At 48.3% G+C, this 16,153-nt stretch overlaps 1 protein-coding gene across 1 annotated transcript in view; it reads right to left on the bottom strand.

The window, feature by feature from the left end:
- The window catches only part of LOC126305108 (dipeptidase 1-like), a 144,887-nt gene that overhangs the window by 81,676 nt on the left and 47,058 nt on the right, over positions 1-16,153 (bottom strand). Inside the window, exon 5 of the mRNA XM_049992017.1 lies at positions 12,815-12,947. Within this exon, the coding sequence (XP_049847974.1) occupies positions 12,815-12,947 (133 nt within the window). The remainder of the gene's footprint in view (positions 1-12,814; positions 12,948-16,153) is intronic.

The following is a 16,153-nucleotide window of genomic DNA, read 5'->3' as shown; positions in this document are numbered from 1 at the left end:
CCACGCAGCTAGTGAGGGCAACACCACGGTAACTACCCGGGCGCGTGCGGTCTTTCCCAGGTTTTAAAAGAGGAATTAAAATTGCTTCACGCCACGAGTCGGGGAGGTGACCGAACATCCACGTTTTTTTTTTTTTTTTTTTTTTCGTCAGTCTACTGACTAGTTTGATGCGGCCCTCCACGAATTCCTTTCCTGTGCTAACCTCTTCATCTCAGAGTAGCACTTGCAACCTACGTCCTCAATTAATTGCTTGACGTATTCCAATCTCTGTCTTCCTCTACAGCTCCCTCTAGTACCACGGAAGTCATTTCCTCATGTCTTAGCAGATGTCCTATCATCCTGTCCCTTCTCCTTATCAGTGTTTTGCACATATTCCTTTCCTCTCCGATTCTGCGTAGAACCTCCTCATTCCTTATCTTATCAGTCCACCTAATTTTCGACATTCGTCTATAGCACCACATCTCAAATGCTTCAATTCTCTTCTGTACCGGTTTTCCCACAGTCCATGTTTCACTACCATACAATGCTGTATTCCAGACGTACATCCTCAGAAATTTCTTCCTCAAATTAAGGCTGGTATTTGACATTAGTAAACTTCTCTTGGCCAGAAATGCCTTTTTTGCCATAGCGAGTCTGCTTTTGATGTCCTCCTTGCTCCGTCCGTCATTGGTTATTTTACTGCCTAGGTAGCAGAATTCCTTAACTTCATTGACTTCGTGACCATCAGTCCTGATGTTAAGTTTCTCGCTGTTCTCATTTCTACTACTTCTCATTATTTCGTCTTTCTCCGATTTACTCTCAAACCATACTGTGTACTCATTAGACTGTTCATTCCGTTCAGCAGATCATTTAATTCTTCTTCACTTTCACTCAGGATAGCAATGTCATCAGCGAATCGTATCATTGATATCCTTTCACCTTGTATTTTAATTCCACTCCTGAACCTTTCTTTTATTTCGATCATTGTTTCCTCTGATGGAATGTTATATATCCCTTTTGCTTTATTTAACCCTAAATCCTCCAAAGCTCTTTTAAATTCCGATTCTAATACTGGATCCCCTATTTCTTCTAAATCGATTCCTGTTTCTTCTTCTATCTTATCAGACATATCTTCACCCTCACAGAGACATTCAGTGTATTCTTTCCACCTATCTGCTCTCTCCTCTGCATTTAACAGTGGAATTCCTGTTGCACTCTTAATGTTACCACCGTTGCTTTTAATGTCACCAAAGGTTGTTTTGACTTTCCTGTATGCTTAGTCTGTCCTTCCGACAATCATATCTTTTTCGATATCTTCACATTTTTCCTGCAGTCATTTCGTCTTAGCTTCCCTGCACTTCCTATTTATTTCATTCCTCAGCGACTTGTATTTCTGTATTCCTGATTTTCCCGGAACATGTTTGTACTTCCTCCTTTCATCAATCAACTGAAGTATTTCTTCTGTTACCCATGGTTTCTTCGTAGCTACCTTCTTTGTTCCTATGTTTTCCTTCCCAACTTCTGTGATCGCCCTTTTTAGAGACGTCCATTCCTCTTCAACTGTGTTGCCTACTGCGCTATTGCTTATTGCTGTATCTATAGCGTTAGAGAACTTCAAACGTGTCTCGTCATTCCTTAGTACTTCCGTATCCCACTTCTTAGCGTATTGATTCTTCCTGACTAATGTCTTGAACTTCACCTTACTCTTCATCACTACTATATTGTGATCTGAGTCTATATCTACTCCTGGGTACGCCTTACAATCCAGTATCTGATTTCGGAATCTCTGTCTGACCATGATGTAATCTAATTGAAATCTTCCCGTATCTCCCAGCCTTTTCCAAGTATACCTCCTCCTCTTGTGGTTCTTGAACAGGGTATTCGCTATTACTAGCTGAAACTTGTTACAGAACTCAATTAGTCTTTCTCCTCTTTCATTCCTTGTACCAAGCCCATATTCTCCTGTAACCTTTACTTCTACTCCTTCCCCTACAACTGCATTCCAGTCGCCCATGACTATTAGATTTTCGTCCCCCTTTACATCCTGCATTACCCTTTCAGTATCCTCATACACTTTCTCTATCTGTTAATCTTCAGCTTGCGACGTCGGCATGTATACCTGAACTATCGTTGTCGGTGTTGGTCTGCTGTCGATTCTGATTAGAACAACCCGGCCACTGAATGTTCACAGTAACACACCTCTGCCCTACCTTCCTATTCATAATGAATCCTACACCTGTTATACCATTTTCTGCTGCTGTTGATATTACCCGATACTCATCTGACCAGAAATCCTTGTCTTCCTTCCACTTCACTTCACTGACCGCTACTATATCTAGATTGAGCCTTTGCATTTCCCTTTTCAGATTTTCTAGTTTCCCTACCACGTTCAAGCTTCTGACATTCCACGCCCTGACTCGTAGAACATTATTCTTTCGTTGATTATTCAATCTTTTTCACATGGTAACCTCCCCCTTGGCAGTCCCCTCCGGGAGATCCGAATGTGGGACTATTCCGGAATCTTTTGCCAATAGAGAGATCATCATGACACTTCTTCAACTACAGGCCACATATCCTGTGGATACACGTTCCGTGTCTTTAATGTAGTGGTTTCCATTGGCTTCTGCACCCGCATGTCGTTGATCATTGCTGATTCTTCCGTTTATAGGGGTAATTTCCCACCCCTAGGACAAGAGAGTGCCCTGAACCTCTATCCGCTCCTCCGTCCTCTTTGAGAAGGCCGTTGGCAGAATGAGGCCGGAAGTCTTCGGCCGCCAATGCTGATTATTTATCAAAATGTAGGCAGTGGCGGGGATCGAACAAGGGACCGAAGAAGTTTTGATTATGAATCAGAGACGCTACCCGTAGACCACGGGTACTACTTCGGACATCCGTACAAGATAAAAAAGTCGGAGGAGGATTTCTTTATTTCTCCCTGTGAGGTGCCGCAGCATGCTATAGTGGATTCTGTCCTGACCAGGGGATGTATCACGAGCCCCACACAATGCAGAATCCAGTTCCACATGGAAAATGGGCAGTTGTACTCTTCTGTATTGCGTGAGCGGAAGTCAAAACTGCTCATCTCAGCAGCCACTCTGTGGGGCTGGAAAGCCGGATTCTGACTGGCGGTTGCAGTTGTAGCTGCAAAATGAGCCGCCGTAGGCTGGGCAGTATCTTTTGGGGTCGTTTGGAGAGTACCATTCCACATTATAGCAGCCATGGGCCACCCCCCCCCCCCCCACCTCTCCCAGAAATCCTCCTGATGGTCTCCCATACAATGGAACTTCGTGTAGAACGATTAATGGTGTTCAGGAACTGCTGCCACGACCTGTTCTTGCTCTCTCGTATAATCCGACGACACTTTGCCCTCGCCACCCGAAAGGCTGCAAGGTTCTATACAGTTGGCCGGCATTTGTACCTACGCAGATCTGCCCGCCTAGCCCTGATTGCAGAGCGGCACTCGTCGCTCCACCAAGGGACAGGCTGCCGCTTCGGTTGTCCCGTGGACTGTGGGATGGACGCTTCACTGGCGCGGTGGATCACTTCAGTAATATGATCCACCCATTCCTGGACACTGACTCGATGTTCAAGCTGGGCTAGCTCACTATACAGTTCCCAGTTGGCTCTACCGAGCACCCATCGAGGCGGTTTCCTTTCCGGTTCCACTGCATGTGGCAGGTGAATCCAGATGGGGAAGTGATAGCTACCGTGTAAGTCATCAACCACTTCCCATACAGCAGTGTGGGTGATGGCTGGAGAGCAAAGCGATAGATCAATGGCAGAGAACGACCCAGTTGCAATGCAAAATTGCGTGCTTTGACCGGTATTTAGCAAATAGGCACTGGAAGACAGAAAAAGCCTCTCGACTGCTCTACTCCTGGGGGAAGTACTCACAGAACCCCAAAGCATATTGTGTGTATTAAAATCACCACAGAGGATGAAGGGGTGGGGGAGCTGTGTAAGAAGATCACTGAGAGCCTCTTCGTCGAGCACATCAAGCGAACATACTGTTAGGATATGACAAACATGTACTAATATTGCAACTGCCTGTAAATTCGTCGTGAGGGAGAGAGGCGAGGAGTGGTGTCGGTGTTGACGAAGATACCTACTCCTCCTCGAGCTCTCTGTCCACTCAGGTCGTCCTTTTTGTGGAGGACATAACCTTGTAGCTCAGGGGTGTATATTTCACTGAAATTTGTCTCTTGCAGACATACACACATAGGTCTATCATGAATCAGTAGACGTAGTTCCTCCACATGTGTCCTGAACCCTTTCAGGTTCCATTGTAATATGGGATCCATCACGGTGGTTGTATTTTCTGCCTCTCTTTCCGCCGGGCAGGGAGACTGCAGCGGGTGGAGGCTCAGTCTTGGGGCGAGATGATTGCCCCATAGTCTCAGGTTCCATCAGCTCTGGGGGAGAGTCTGATGAAGCGTCTGGTGGGACCACATTAACATGATCCGAGGGTTTACCAGCCGATTCAATCTATTGGTGCTGATTGACGTGTGCTTTCCTTTGTTTAGGGGGCTTTGCTGGAACTGGAGTTGGAGTGTTTTGACAATGCTGAGCTTTGGAACAGCCTCAGCCATCGGAGATACCTGGGGCTACTGTACCTTTCTCTGCTGTTCGAGGAGGGGCTACAGGCTCTGATACACTTGCTGCCTTGCAAGTCCACTGAGATGTGCAGGTCTTCGTGCTAACACTAACAACCTCCGTCTGTGTAGATGCATCGACTTTTGGAGGCAGCCTCTGAACAATGGAGGCGAAAGACGTAACGAATATGGGGGGCTGCATGGCCTTAAAGATCTTTTTGGCTTCACTGTAGGGGATACGCTTAGTTGTTTTTATTTCTTGTACTTTACGTTCCTCTAGGAAGATTCTACAGTCCCTACTCCAAACAGGGTGACATTCAGAACAGTTTATACATCTGACAGGAGACGAACAGTCAACTGCGTCATGGGCAGCCTTACTACAGATGCCACACATCGCTTCTCCTTTACACCCTAGAGTTGTATGCCCAAAACGCTGGCACTTAAAACAGCGCATTGGGTTTTGGACATACGACCGTACGTTTTGACGAAGAAATCCTGCCTTGACTTGTGCTGAGAGTTTGGGAGTATTGAAAGTAAGAATGAAGGAGTCACATTTCATCAGGTTCCCATCCACCCTTTTCATGATGTTCTGAACGTCAACAATTCCCTCCTGAGTACTCACTCTTTAATTCTTGCCGGCCGCGGTGGTCTAGTGTGTGTCTGTTTGAGGTTTACGGGCGCTAAACAGCGTGGTCATCAGCGCCCAAACGCATAGAAATAGGAACACATGCGGTGAAGGGACGAAGACGGACACCGAACAAGGAGAACGGCTAAAAGACACAGGCCTGACGCAGTTCCAAATGCTCACATACAGAGGCAAAACAAGAGGAGAAGAAACACACTAAAAAAGGAAAGGAAACACAAGGAAAAGAGAACAGAAACCGAAGGGAAACAAGGAGGTAATCGTGACTGGCGGACCTCTTACCTAAAACCTGGGGGAGCCAGTCACCCAGCAGCACATTAAAACCCTCTCCCTAAAATCCGAGGCAACAGATTGGACAGGACACAAAACCGTAAGACCTTAACCACAGTCGCTGCGTCGTCTTGCAAAATAGAGGGCAAATCCGGTGGCAAAGAAACCACCGCCCTCTGGTTAGAGAATAAAAGACAGTCAAGGAAAATGTGGAGGACAGTAATCTGGACGCCACAAGCACTGCAGATTGGGGGGTTCTCCCGCCGGAGTAAAAAACCATGCGTTAAGGGACTGTGCCCAATGCGGAGGCGAGTGAGGAGAACCTCATCCCGCCTGTATGACTGGTAGGACGTACGCCATGGTCGCGTAGTGGCCTTTACCAGACGCAGCTTATTGTCAGAAACTGCCAGCCACTCCTCTTCCCATTGATGCATAACACGAAAACGCAAAAGGGAAGTTACAGCATAGAGGGGGACGGCACATTCAACAACGTGAGGGAGGGAACATGCATCTTTGGCAGCCACATCCGCCAGTTCGTTTCCCCTAATACCCACGCCCCGGCACTCAGCAGAAAGAAACCTTCTTCCCCTGCCGTTGCAGGTGGAGTAGGGCATCATGGATGTTCTGAACGACCGTATCCGCTGGGTTCAAGTGTTGCATGATCTGAAGGGCACTCAGGGAGTCAGAACAGATGAGGAACTTAATACTGGGAACATATCTCATCTGCTCCAATGCCCGCAAGATTGCAAACAATTCGGCATCGAGGATGGTAAACGCCGCAGGAAGCCGTAACTTGACGACTCGATCAGGGAAAACAACAGCACAACCAACAGAGTCCCCCTGTTTAGAGCCATCTGTGAATACAGGTACATGGTCCGGATGCTGGTTTAAAATATCGTAAAATAAGGCGGTAAAAACAAACGCCGGAGTGCAGTTCCTCCGGTTCTCCGACAAGTCTAGAAGGATGCTGGGCCTCTGGAGCAACCAGGGAGGTAGGCGAGTAAAACCTTGTCGTTGGGGGGCCACACGCTCCACACCAAGGGACTAAAGCAAATGCTTAGCACGAATCCCAAATGGTCTCGTTGCCCTGGGACGACTGGAAAAGAGACGTTCCATAGGCGGTCGGGCAACGGTAGGGTACGCAGGGGAGGTAGGACAGGCAAGGAAATGACACACCCGTCGCACCATGAGGAGTTTCCGCCGGATGGCGAGCGGCGGTTCCCCTGCCTCAGCACACAGGCTGGGGATGGGACTGGTACGGAAGCCACCAGTGGCCAGCCTGATACCCTCATGGTGTACTGCGTCAAGGATCTTCAGATACGAAGGCCTTGCTGGCCCATACACGGTGCAAGCATAGTCAAGACGCGATCGGACGAAAGCCCTATAAAACTGCAGCAGACGCGCCCGATCTGCTCCCCAGGACCGATGGCTCAGACACTTCAAAAAATTCAGTGCCTTCAGGGCCCGCACCTTGAGGTCTTTAAGGTGAGGCAACCACGACAACTTGGAATCAAAAGTGAGGCCCACGAACCTCACAGTGTCTCTAAAAGGAAGAACGGTGTCCCTCAGACGCAATTGAGGGGAGGTAAAAAGACGCCGAGAACGATTAAAATGAACACACACAGATTTGTCTGAAGAATAGGTAAAACCCGTCTTTGCAGTCCATGCCTCTAAGCGCTTTATCGTAAGCTGCAACTGCCGACTAGCAGTGACAAGACTGGAGGAAGAACAGAAAACAGCAAAATCTTCCACAAACAAGGAGCATTGGGCAGGACTCCGGATAGTGGACGTGATACTGTTAATAGCGACGGCGAAGAGCGTGACACTTAAAACGCTGCCCTGAGGAAAACCATTCTCCTGCACGTACAAATCCGATAGCACATTACCAACCCGATACCGAAAGAGGCGGTGAGAAAGAAAGGACCGAATGAAGATGGGGAGTCGGCCACGAAAGCCCCACTCATGGAGTTGATTGAGGATAAGGAGGCGCCAAGTAGTGTCATACGCCTTATTAATGTCAAAGAAGGCCCCTAGACAATGCTGGTTACGTAGAAAGGCCTGCTGGATGGCGGCCTCAAGCAGGGTCAAGTTGTCTATAGTGGAACGACATCTCCGAAAGCCACACTGAGAGGGGCTAAGGAGCTGCCTGGTCTCGAGCAGCCAAACCAGGCGGCGGTTGACCATGCGTTCCAACGTCTTCCCAACACAGCTCGTCAAAGCAATACTCCGATAACTACTGGGATGCATTCGGTCCTTCCCTGGTTTGAGGAGGGGAATCAAAATCGCCTCCCTCCACGAGTCAGGGTATGTGCCGGGTAACCATATCATATTGAAGCAGTTCAGGAGAACTTCCTTGGATGGCAGCAACAAGTGCCGCAGCATGCTGTACCGGATTTGATCATGACCAGGCGCAGTATCATGAGCCACAGACAGCGCAGAATCCAGTTCCCACATTGTGAAGGGGCAGTTATAGGGTTCAGAATTTAGAGACCGGAAGTCCTAGTGACCCCTTTCGATGGCAGTGCGGTAGTGGCAGAAATCTGGATCACAGTTAATAGTGGCGGTAGAGTCCGCAAAATGCATGGCCAGTGTCTGGGCAATGTCTCTCGGCGTCGTGAGGAGACATCCCTGATGTAGCAATGCCGTGACAGGTAGCTGGCTGAGTTTCCCATAAATCCTCCTGATGGATTCCCATACTTTCGTAGAACTAGTGGATCGAGAGATGGAGTTCAAGAACGATTTCCATGACCGTCGTTTGCTCTCTTTAATCACTCGCCGCGCTCTGGCCCTTGCCACCTGAAAGGCCGCAAGATTGTCAGCTGAGGGACGGCACTTGAAGCGGCGCAGAGCTGCACGGCGGGCTCGGATGGCTGAGCGGCACCCAGTGGTCCACCAAGGGACAGGACGCCTCTTGGGATGACCGGATGACCGTGGGATTGACAATTCAGCAGCATGGGAGATCACGGCTGTAACATGGTCTACCCATTTGTGGACGCTGGCACGGTGTTCCAAAACAGCCAGTTGGCTGAAAAGTGTCCAGTCAGCTCTGCAGAGGTGCCACCGGGGCGGCACTGGTAATGCCACAGCCTCATCCAGGAGGCGAATCCAAAGGGGGAAGTGGTCACTAGACTGGAGGTCAGCTGCAGCCTCCCGCAGAGCAGAATCCGCGAGTGCTGGAGAGCAAAAGGTGACCCGGAAGCAGTACAGAAATGAGTGGGAGCACCAGAGTTGAGGATGCACAGTTCTTCGGACATCATGAGGCTTTCCAGAATGCGACCCCTGGGGCAAGTAGTCGAAGAGCCCCATAAGACATTATGAGCGTTGAAGTCCCCCACAAGAAGAAATGGGCGGGGGAGTTGGCTAATAAGGTCCATGAGAGCCTCAGAGTCTATCGCATCCGGAGGCGGTAAATAAACTGAACAGACTGTGAGCCTCCGACCCACAAGAATGTCAACTGCAACTGCTTGCAAGTCGGTGACGAGAGGGAGCTCAGATGAGGGGTGCATGTCACGGACAAAAACAGCAACACCGCCCTTTGCCCTTTCCCCCGTCAGATCATCTTTTCGATATACGGTATAGCCCCATAAAGAAGGAGCATCAGTGACCTGAAAATGTGTCTCTTGGAGACATAAGCACAAGGGGCACTCTCATATAAGGAGTTGTAATTCGGCCACATGCGTCCTGAACCCATTCAGGTTCCACTGTAATATGGGAGCCAGTGATCAGGGTGGCTGAACTTTCACCCTGCCTCTGTGCTTTGGAGGAGAGACCGTACTGGCCGGAGATTTATTCCTGGGGCGAGAAGATCGCCCCCGGTCGACATCAATGTCCATAAGCACCGATGACGACCCACGGGAGATGTCAGACAGTACGATGGCCTCGTCATTGTCATCATTGGACCGCCGCTGACTAGTCTCCTCAGGTGGCAGAAACTGCACCTTCTGAGGCTTTGTCTTGGGGGGCTTGGAATGCAGAGCCTGGTCAATAGTTGGAGGTTTACTCGCCTGGGCAGAAGGAGCCATATGGGGAGAGGCAGTAAGTACCCCAATGTCAGCAACCACGGCCTTGTCCGATGTAGCGGGGAGAGCCGCAGATTGCAAAACAACCGCAGCAGCACAAGTGCACTGGCAAGCGCAGGTATTAGTGCTAACACTAGCAACCTCCGTTTGCGTAGCAACAGTGGCCAGTTGTACCGGTTTTTTGAGAGCGGAAGCAAAAGATGTTGAAAACACAGGAGGTTGCATGGCCTTAAAGAGCTTCTTGGTCTCACCATAGGGGATGCGCTTAGATGTTTTAATCTCCTGTACCTTCCGTTCTTCGAGATAGATGGGGCAGATCCGGCTCCAGACAGGGTGACTCCCAGAGCAATTCACGCACTTCACAGGCGATGAACAATCGGTTCCGTCATGGGCAGGCTGACCACATTTACCACAAGTGGCTATCCCATTGCACCCCAACGTAGTATGCCCAAAGCGCTAACATTTAAAACAGCGCATTGGGTTGGGGAAATATGGCCGTACGGGCAAACGTAAGAACCCCGCTTTAACATGCTCTGGGAGTCTCGGGCAACTGAACGTGAGAATAAACGAGTCAGATTTGACGAGGTCCCCATCGACTCGTTTCATAATATGCTGCACGTCAACAATTCCTTCGTCAGCCCACTCAGATTTTAGCACGTCTATGGGGATATCCACCAAGTCCCTACACGTCACAACACCTTTACTATAATTCAAAGTGGAGTGGAGCTCGGTCTCGACAGCGTACTCTCCTAGACAGGTTGCTTTCCGAAGGGCAGCGACTTGACGGGAACTAGAAGTCTCAACTAACAGAGTCCCATTGCGCAGTCGCTTTACAGATTTCAGTGTTCCTGCAATTAACTCAAGACCCTTGTGGATGTAAAAGGGAGAAACCCTCTCAAAGCTACCCTCCTTCCTTTTAATAACCAAAAACACATTCTGATTATCAGCATGTGCTCCGTTACAACATTCTGTTAAATCTCTAGCAACACCAGGCGCTGGAGGACTCGCAGCGCGTAGCCGCTTTTTCGTGGGGTGTGTTTTCCTACCAGCGGCCCACCCAAGCCACTGGTAGGGGGAAATGTAGAGGTCTAAGGGTCCATTGCGGTCCCACGAGCAGCTAGGGAACTAAAAGTCCGCTCAGACAGAGCCCCGCGTGCCTGAGTAAGCCTTATACAACTGGGGTGCGGCAGGTGCCCCAGAGGTTGCCGCTTGCGACTGTTCCACCACAACAGCCATGCATCTTCTAGGCGCGGAGCACACCGAAAGATTGAGGGGTTTGTATAGAGGTTGGCCTTCTTTGCAATCCAGGCGGTCAAGCCAAGATTATCATTCCCCGCAGCACACAACATTTCACCGCCGCGCCGTACGGTGGTCGCTGAAGCATGTCCGGGGGTTACGGTGACAGGACACTGGCGGCGCAGACCAGTCCCCAGCTCAGGACCCCGGGGTCGCCAAGCCCGTACTCACCAAGTGAATCCTGAGCCCTGGGGGAGCGGTGGTCTAGCGGTTCTAGGCGCGCAGTCCGGAACCGCGCGACTGCTACGGTCGCAGGTTCGAATCCTGCCTCGGGCATGGATGTGTGTCATGTCCTTAGGTTAGTTAGGTTTAAGTAGTTCTAAGCTCTAGGGGACTGATGACCACAGATGTTAAGTCCCATAGTGCTCAGAGCCATTTTTTTTTCTTTAATTCTTCTACAGGAATGTCAACGAGATCGCTACAGGTAATAACACCCTTACTGGAGCTCAGAGTGCTGTGAAGCTCTGTATCGATTGTGTAGTCCCCCAAGCTTTTATGTGTTTGAAGGTTAACTGCTTGCTCAGCAATTGATGTTTCAACAAGCACTGTCCGATTCCGTAAACGCTTCACTGATTTTAAAGTTCCAGCTATTCCTTCTAGACCCTTTTTGATGTAGAATGGCGAAACCTTTTCAAAGGAACCCTCTTTCCTTTTTATTTTTAAAACACATTCTGGTTGTCAGTACTCTGTTATTCTGAACTGCTGTACGTTTGGTGACGCCGGAGTCAGGAGGACTGGCTAACCTAGCCCTCTTGTTGGATTGGGCGGCAGTGCCTACCAGCGGTCCACCCGTCCCACTGGCCAGTGAAAAATTAGAAGGGGAAAAAGAGGAAGAATTCGTGGTATCCATCGTCGTCCCACGAGCAGGTAGAGAAACTTATGTCCATCGAGACAGAGCCCCGCATGCCTGGATAAGCCTTGTACAACTGAGGTGCGGCAGGTTCCCCAGAGGTTGCCCGCTAGCGACTGTTCCACCTCAACAGCCACGCATCTTGTCGGCGCGCAGCACACCTTAAGATTGAAGGTTTTTTTTTATAGAGGTATGTACCGTCCTCGCGATCCAGGCAATCAAGCCAAGATCCCCGGTCCCTACGACACACAACGTTCCACCGTTGCGCCACGCGGTGGTCGCTAAGCATGCCCAGAGATTACGGTATCAGCAGAGTGGTGGCGCACACCAGTTCACAGCTCGAGGACCTGGGGTTCGCCATCCCGTACGCAGCAAAGGAATGCTGAGCCCCCTGAGGGAGATACTGAAGGAAATCGATAACAGCTGAATCTATGCAGCTGACGTTATTGTTACTCAGTTTGAAAATCAGGTTTACCTAAGAGATTAGACTGTTTTCGTATGGTTTGCACTAATTCGCCCACATACTGTAAAGCCTAATATAAACATTATCAAATCTTTTATTCAGGTTTCCTGCACATTTTGGCAACTTTATGTACCTTTTCCTAACAAGTCACTGACATTATAGTACTTAAATTTGGCATGCAATTTCCCAATACTATAATGAAACATTTTGTGCAACTTGAATAGTAAGACATTTACGTAAGAGAAAAGCACTTAGATTGGGTATAATTTCTCACTGAAATTTGGAATGCTGTAAAAATCTAGCAAAAGAAGATTCAGTATTCCGTTCCACAGATATTTGTAATAATGGTGTACCAAACATCGAACAGAAATACACTTAATTCACAGTCCGGAACCGTGCGACAGCAACGGTCGCAGGTTCGAATCCTGCCTCGGGCATGGATGTGTGTGATGTCCTTAGGTTAGTTAGGTTTAAGTAGTTCTAAGTTCTAGGGGACTAATGACCACAGCAGTTGAGTCCCATAGTGCTCAGAGCCATTTGAACCATACACTTAATTTCGTTGTGACAGTTTTTCGTAAAAGGAACATCTGTAGTCACTTTGTTGAAAAATTTCAGTTGTTTATAATAAAAAAAAACGCATAACTTGAGTACACGTGATTACGTGTGCGTGTATCCACGGCCGCAGCGCCCGCCCTGCCTCACCTGCGGCGGAGGTGCAGAAGGCGAGCGGCGGCGCGTAGCGGGCCGCCAGCCGGCGCACCACGTCCACCTGCTCGAGCGCCAGCCGCACTGCGTCCCGGTGCTGCGCCTCGCACGGCACGTACGCCGCCCAGAACTGCAACCGCAACACCGGTCGGCTGCGCTGCCCCGGCTAGCGTTGCCGCGGGCGTCGCTACTGCAAGCTGGACACAATCCACTGGAATCCGGGCGCGAGATGCACGAGAGGGGGGACTTTGACACATGTGTCACTGCTGAGCACAGTACTCGTACACCGATCAGCCAACTGCGACGTCGGATGCCGCCTGGTGGCGTTATGGGCACGTGGCGTGGCAACAAAAGAACCAGAGCGTGGCAGACACGCGCGGGGGATCACCACAGCCAAGATATGGACTGCAAAAGCGGGAATCCGTCGGGATAAGCGATTTTGACTAAGGACCGATTATTATTGTTACGTAAAGCTTGTGAACGACTATCTCGAAAACGAAGAAGCTGGTCGAATGTTCGCGTGCTACTCTCGTGAGCATCTACAGAAAGAGGTAGAAGGACAGTGAAAGTACCACTCGGACGTCTACGACTCTTCGCGGAACGTGGAATTCGGAGGCTTGTCTGCTCTGTAAAGTAGTACAGATGGTGACCTGTGGCCTCTCTGCCGAAAGAGTAAAGTGCTGGTGCACGCACAAGTGTTTCGGAGCACGTTCTTCGTCCTACATTGTTGAACACGGTGCTCCGCAGCAGGTCACATGTTGAAGTGTTCATATGTTTGCCAAACGGCATCGTCCATTATGATTGTAGTGGGCATCACACGAACGGAATTCGACTGTCAATCGATGGAAATTTGTCGCCTTTTTTATGTGAATCGCATTTTTGCTACACTATGTCGATAGTCGTGTCCACAAACGCCGGCTCGAGGTGAAAGGTGACTCGAAACGTGCAGCGCGCCACAGACACAGGCTGGGGAGAGCACTATTATCCCCTGGGAGACATTCTCCTGTGCTTGCATGGGACCTGGTGCTGCTAGTCGAAAACATTCCGAGACCTGTGAAACGCCTGCATGGCTTCGTGCTCCGTGTCTTCCCCGACGGCGATGTCATCTTTCAGCAGTATAATTAATACCTAATGAGAACATTTTGTAAGATACTAACAGCAGTTTCATAGCACATTTTAGTTCAGAGCAGTCTTCAGAACTTTTTAAATTTTTTTTTAGCTTCTATATCCAAGTGACAACAGTTTCCTTGATCTTGTTGTAAAATTATTACATTCTCAGTAACAACTTTTACTTCAATCACTGATAGCTTACTACTTTCAATTTTATTCATTCACTGTTCAAACAAGTTCTTGATGAACAAACGAAAAGTGATCATCAGGTCCCATACTCCGAGGAGCGTAGGGGACGATTTGGGAGTCCCGCACCGCCGTACTAGGCAACGTCCTGGTGGAGGTGGTTTGCCATTGTCTTCCTCCGACCGTAATGGGGATGAATGATGATGATGAAGACGACACAACAACACCCAGTCATCCCGAGGCAGGAAATAAAATCCCCGATCCCGCCGGGAATCGAACAGGGACCCCGCGCGCGGCAAGCGAGAATTCTACCGCAAGACCACAAGCTGCTGGAAAATGAAGATTAAGCCTAGCTTAAAGAATCAAAGAGAATTTCTGAGGAGCTATCTGCGCAAGTGAAAAACTAGTTAAAGAGTTTCACCGCAATTACCTCGATAGTAACAGATAAAACGTTTGCAGCAGTTGAAATTGTTATGTAAAATGTCTACTGGATGACTCACTCCTTCCAGGTTCTTCCCAAGTTTCATTTTAAACGACTCAATACGTTGTTTTACCTTCTACCGTTCACTCCACGAAATTGATGTTACAGTTGTCGCCGCAATAGGCTGCACAATTTTTTAAACTAATCTTAAGATCTCTCGGCGCAGAATTGCTGAAGTTCGATATACTTCTTCAGAAATAAGTTTAATTAGTTATTTTTATCTCTTCTCCTGAATAAAAGTGCTGAACAAATGTAATAAATAATGAAAATAAATGGTTCAAAACTAGCTCCAGTGCGATAACCTATTTTTTGAATATTCTACACGACAGGCCTGTTTCGGCTTACTGCCACTGTCAGAGCGACGCCTAGTGGGAATTGATGAGCATGTGCATCCACTGGCAATCTTTTGTGTCGCGTCTTGGTGAGTACATTGCTTGTAAACAACGTGTTGCATCGTAGTATATAACTGTCAAAACATCTGACAAAAACGTATTTTTACGTCTCGTATGTACAAAACGTAATGTAGTTACCAAGACGTAACTTGATAGTGGTAATAAGCCGAAACAGGTGTGTCGCGTAAAATATTTGAAAAATACATTACCTTAGTCCAGCTAGTTGTGGAAGATTAATTTTCATTACGTTTTATACTGACGGAACTTATAGCTTAGGAAGTAATTTCAGTGACGTGTCATTACCGCCGTTACTTTATAGTCCTTAAAAAGAAGTTGTTTTGCAGTTCCAAAGTGCAAATGAAAACAGAACGAGGAGCAAGAATATGTCCGATTGTCGTTGTGTTTCTTCTGGTCTTGCGATACTTTGAATTTTGCCATAACAGGATCGGGAAGAGCGAGCATATGTTTGATTATTGCTGTGGCTTTTATTCTTGCAACTCTTTGCTTTTTAGCAATCACAGAATCGGGACACACGACGAAGTGCTTTCAAGTGGAACAGAACAGGGAGGAACATGAATATGTTTGTTTGTTGCTGTGGCTTTTGTTCTTGCGACACTTCGCGTTTAGCAGTAACAGAATCGGGACACATAACTGAACGAATCTTTGTCGTGCTCTCAAGTGGCTTAAATCAATGGTGATAGCAATGAGCATTTCCTCTGTTGTAACTGGTTTTAGAATAAAGAAGTTGTGAGTTTTGCACTGCATGCCTCTTCTTGAGTTGTTGAGTTTTTTCCCCTCTCTTGGGTCTCAGTACGACGGCTTACATCAGATTTCTCAAGACGCTCAAATGAAAAATAATACAAACGAAATTTGCAGAATGCTTCTACGTCTGTGTTAGCTCTTTTTATCAAAGGTCATTTTTCTCTGTATCCGTCACTGAAACAGCGCTTACGTTACCCTTTTTTGCATCTCAAAACGATGAGAGCTCGCGCCCTGTACGAACACACACAGTGACTGCAACAACTAACGAATTCATGGAACTCAAGTTACTTAACAACACGAACAAGTGAATCGTTGTTGTTGCGCAGCGTCGACATCTGCTATCAAAGGAACTAGACTATACACAGCACGATAGTAGACCGCTGGTGGTTGCTTGTGCGTTACATA

Source organism: Schistocerca gregaria, unplaced genomic scaffold (assembly GCF_023897955.1).
Source record: "Schistocerca gregaria isolate iqSchGreg1 unplaced genomic scaffold, iqSchGreg1.2 ptg000255l, whole genome shotgun sequence".
Taxonomy (NCBI): Eukaryota; Metazoa; Arthropoda; class Insecta; order Orthoptera; family Acrididae; genus Schistocerca; species Schistocerca gregaria.
This window is presented reverse-complemented; position numbering and strand designations above follow the sequence as displayed.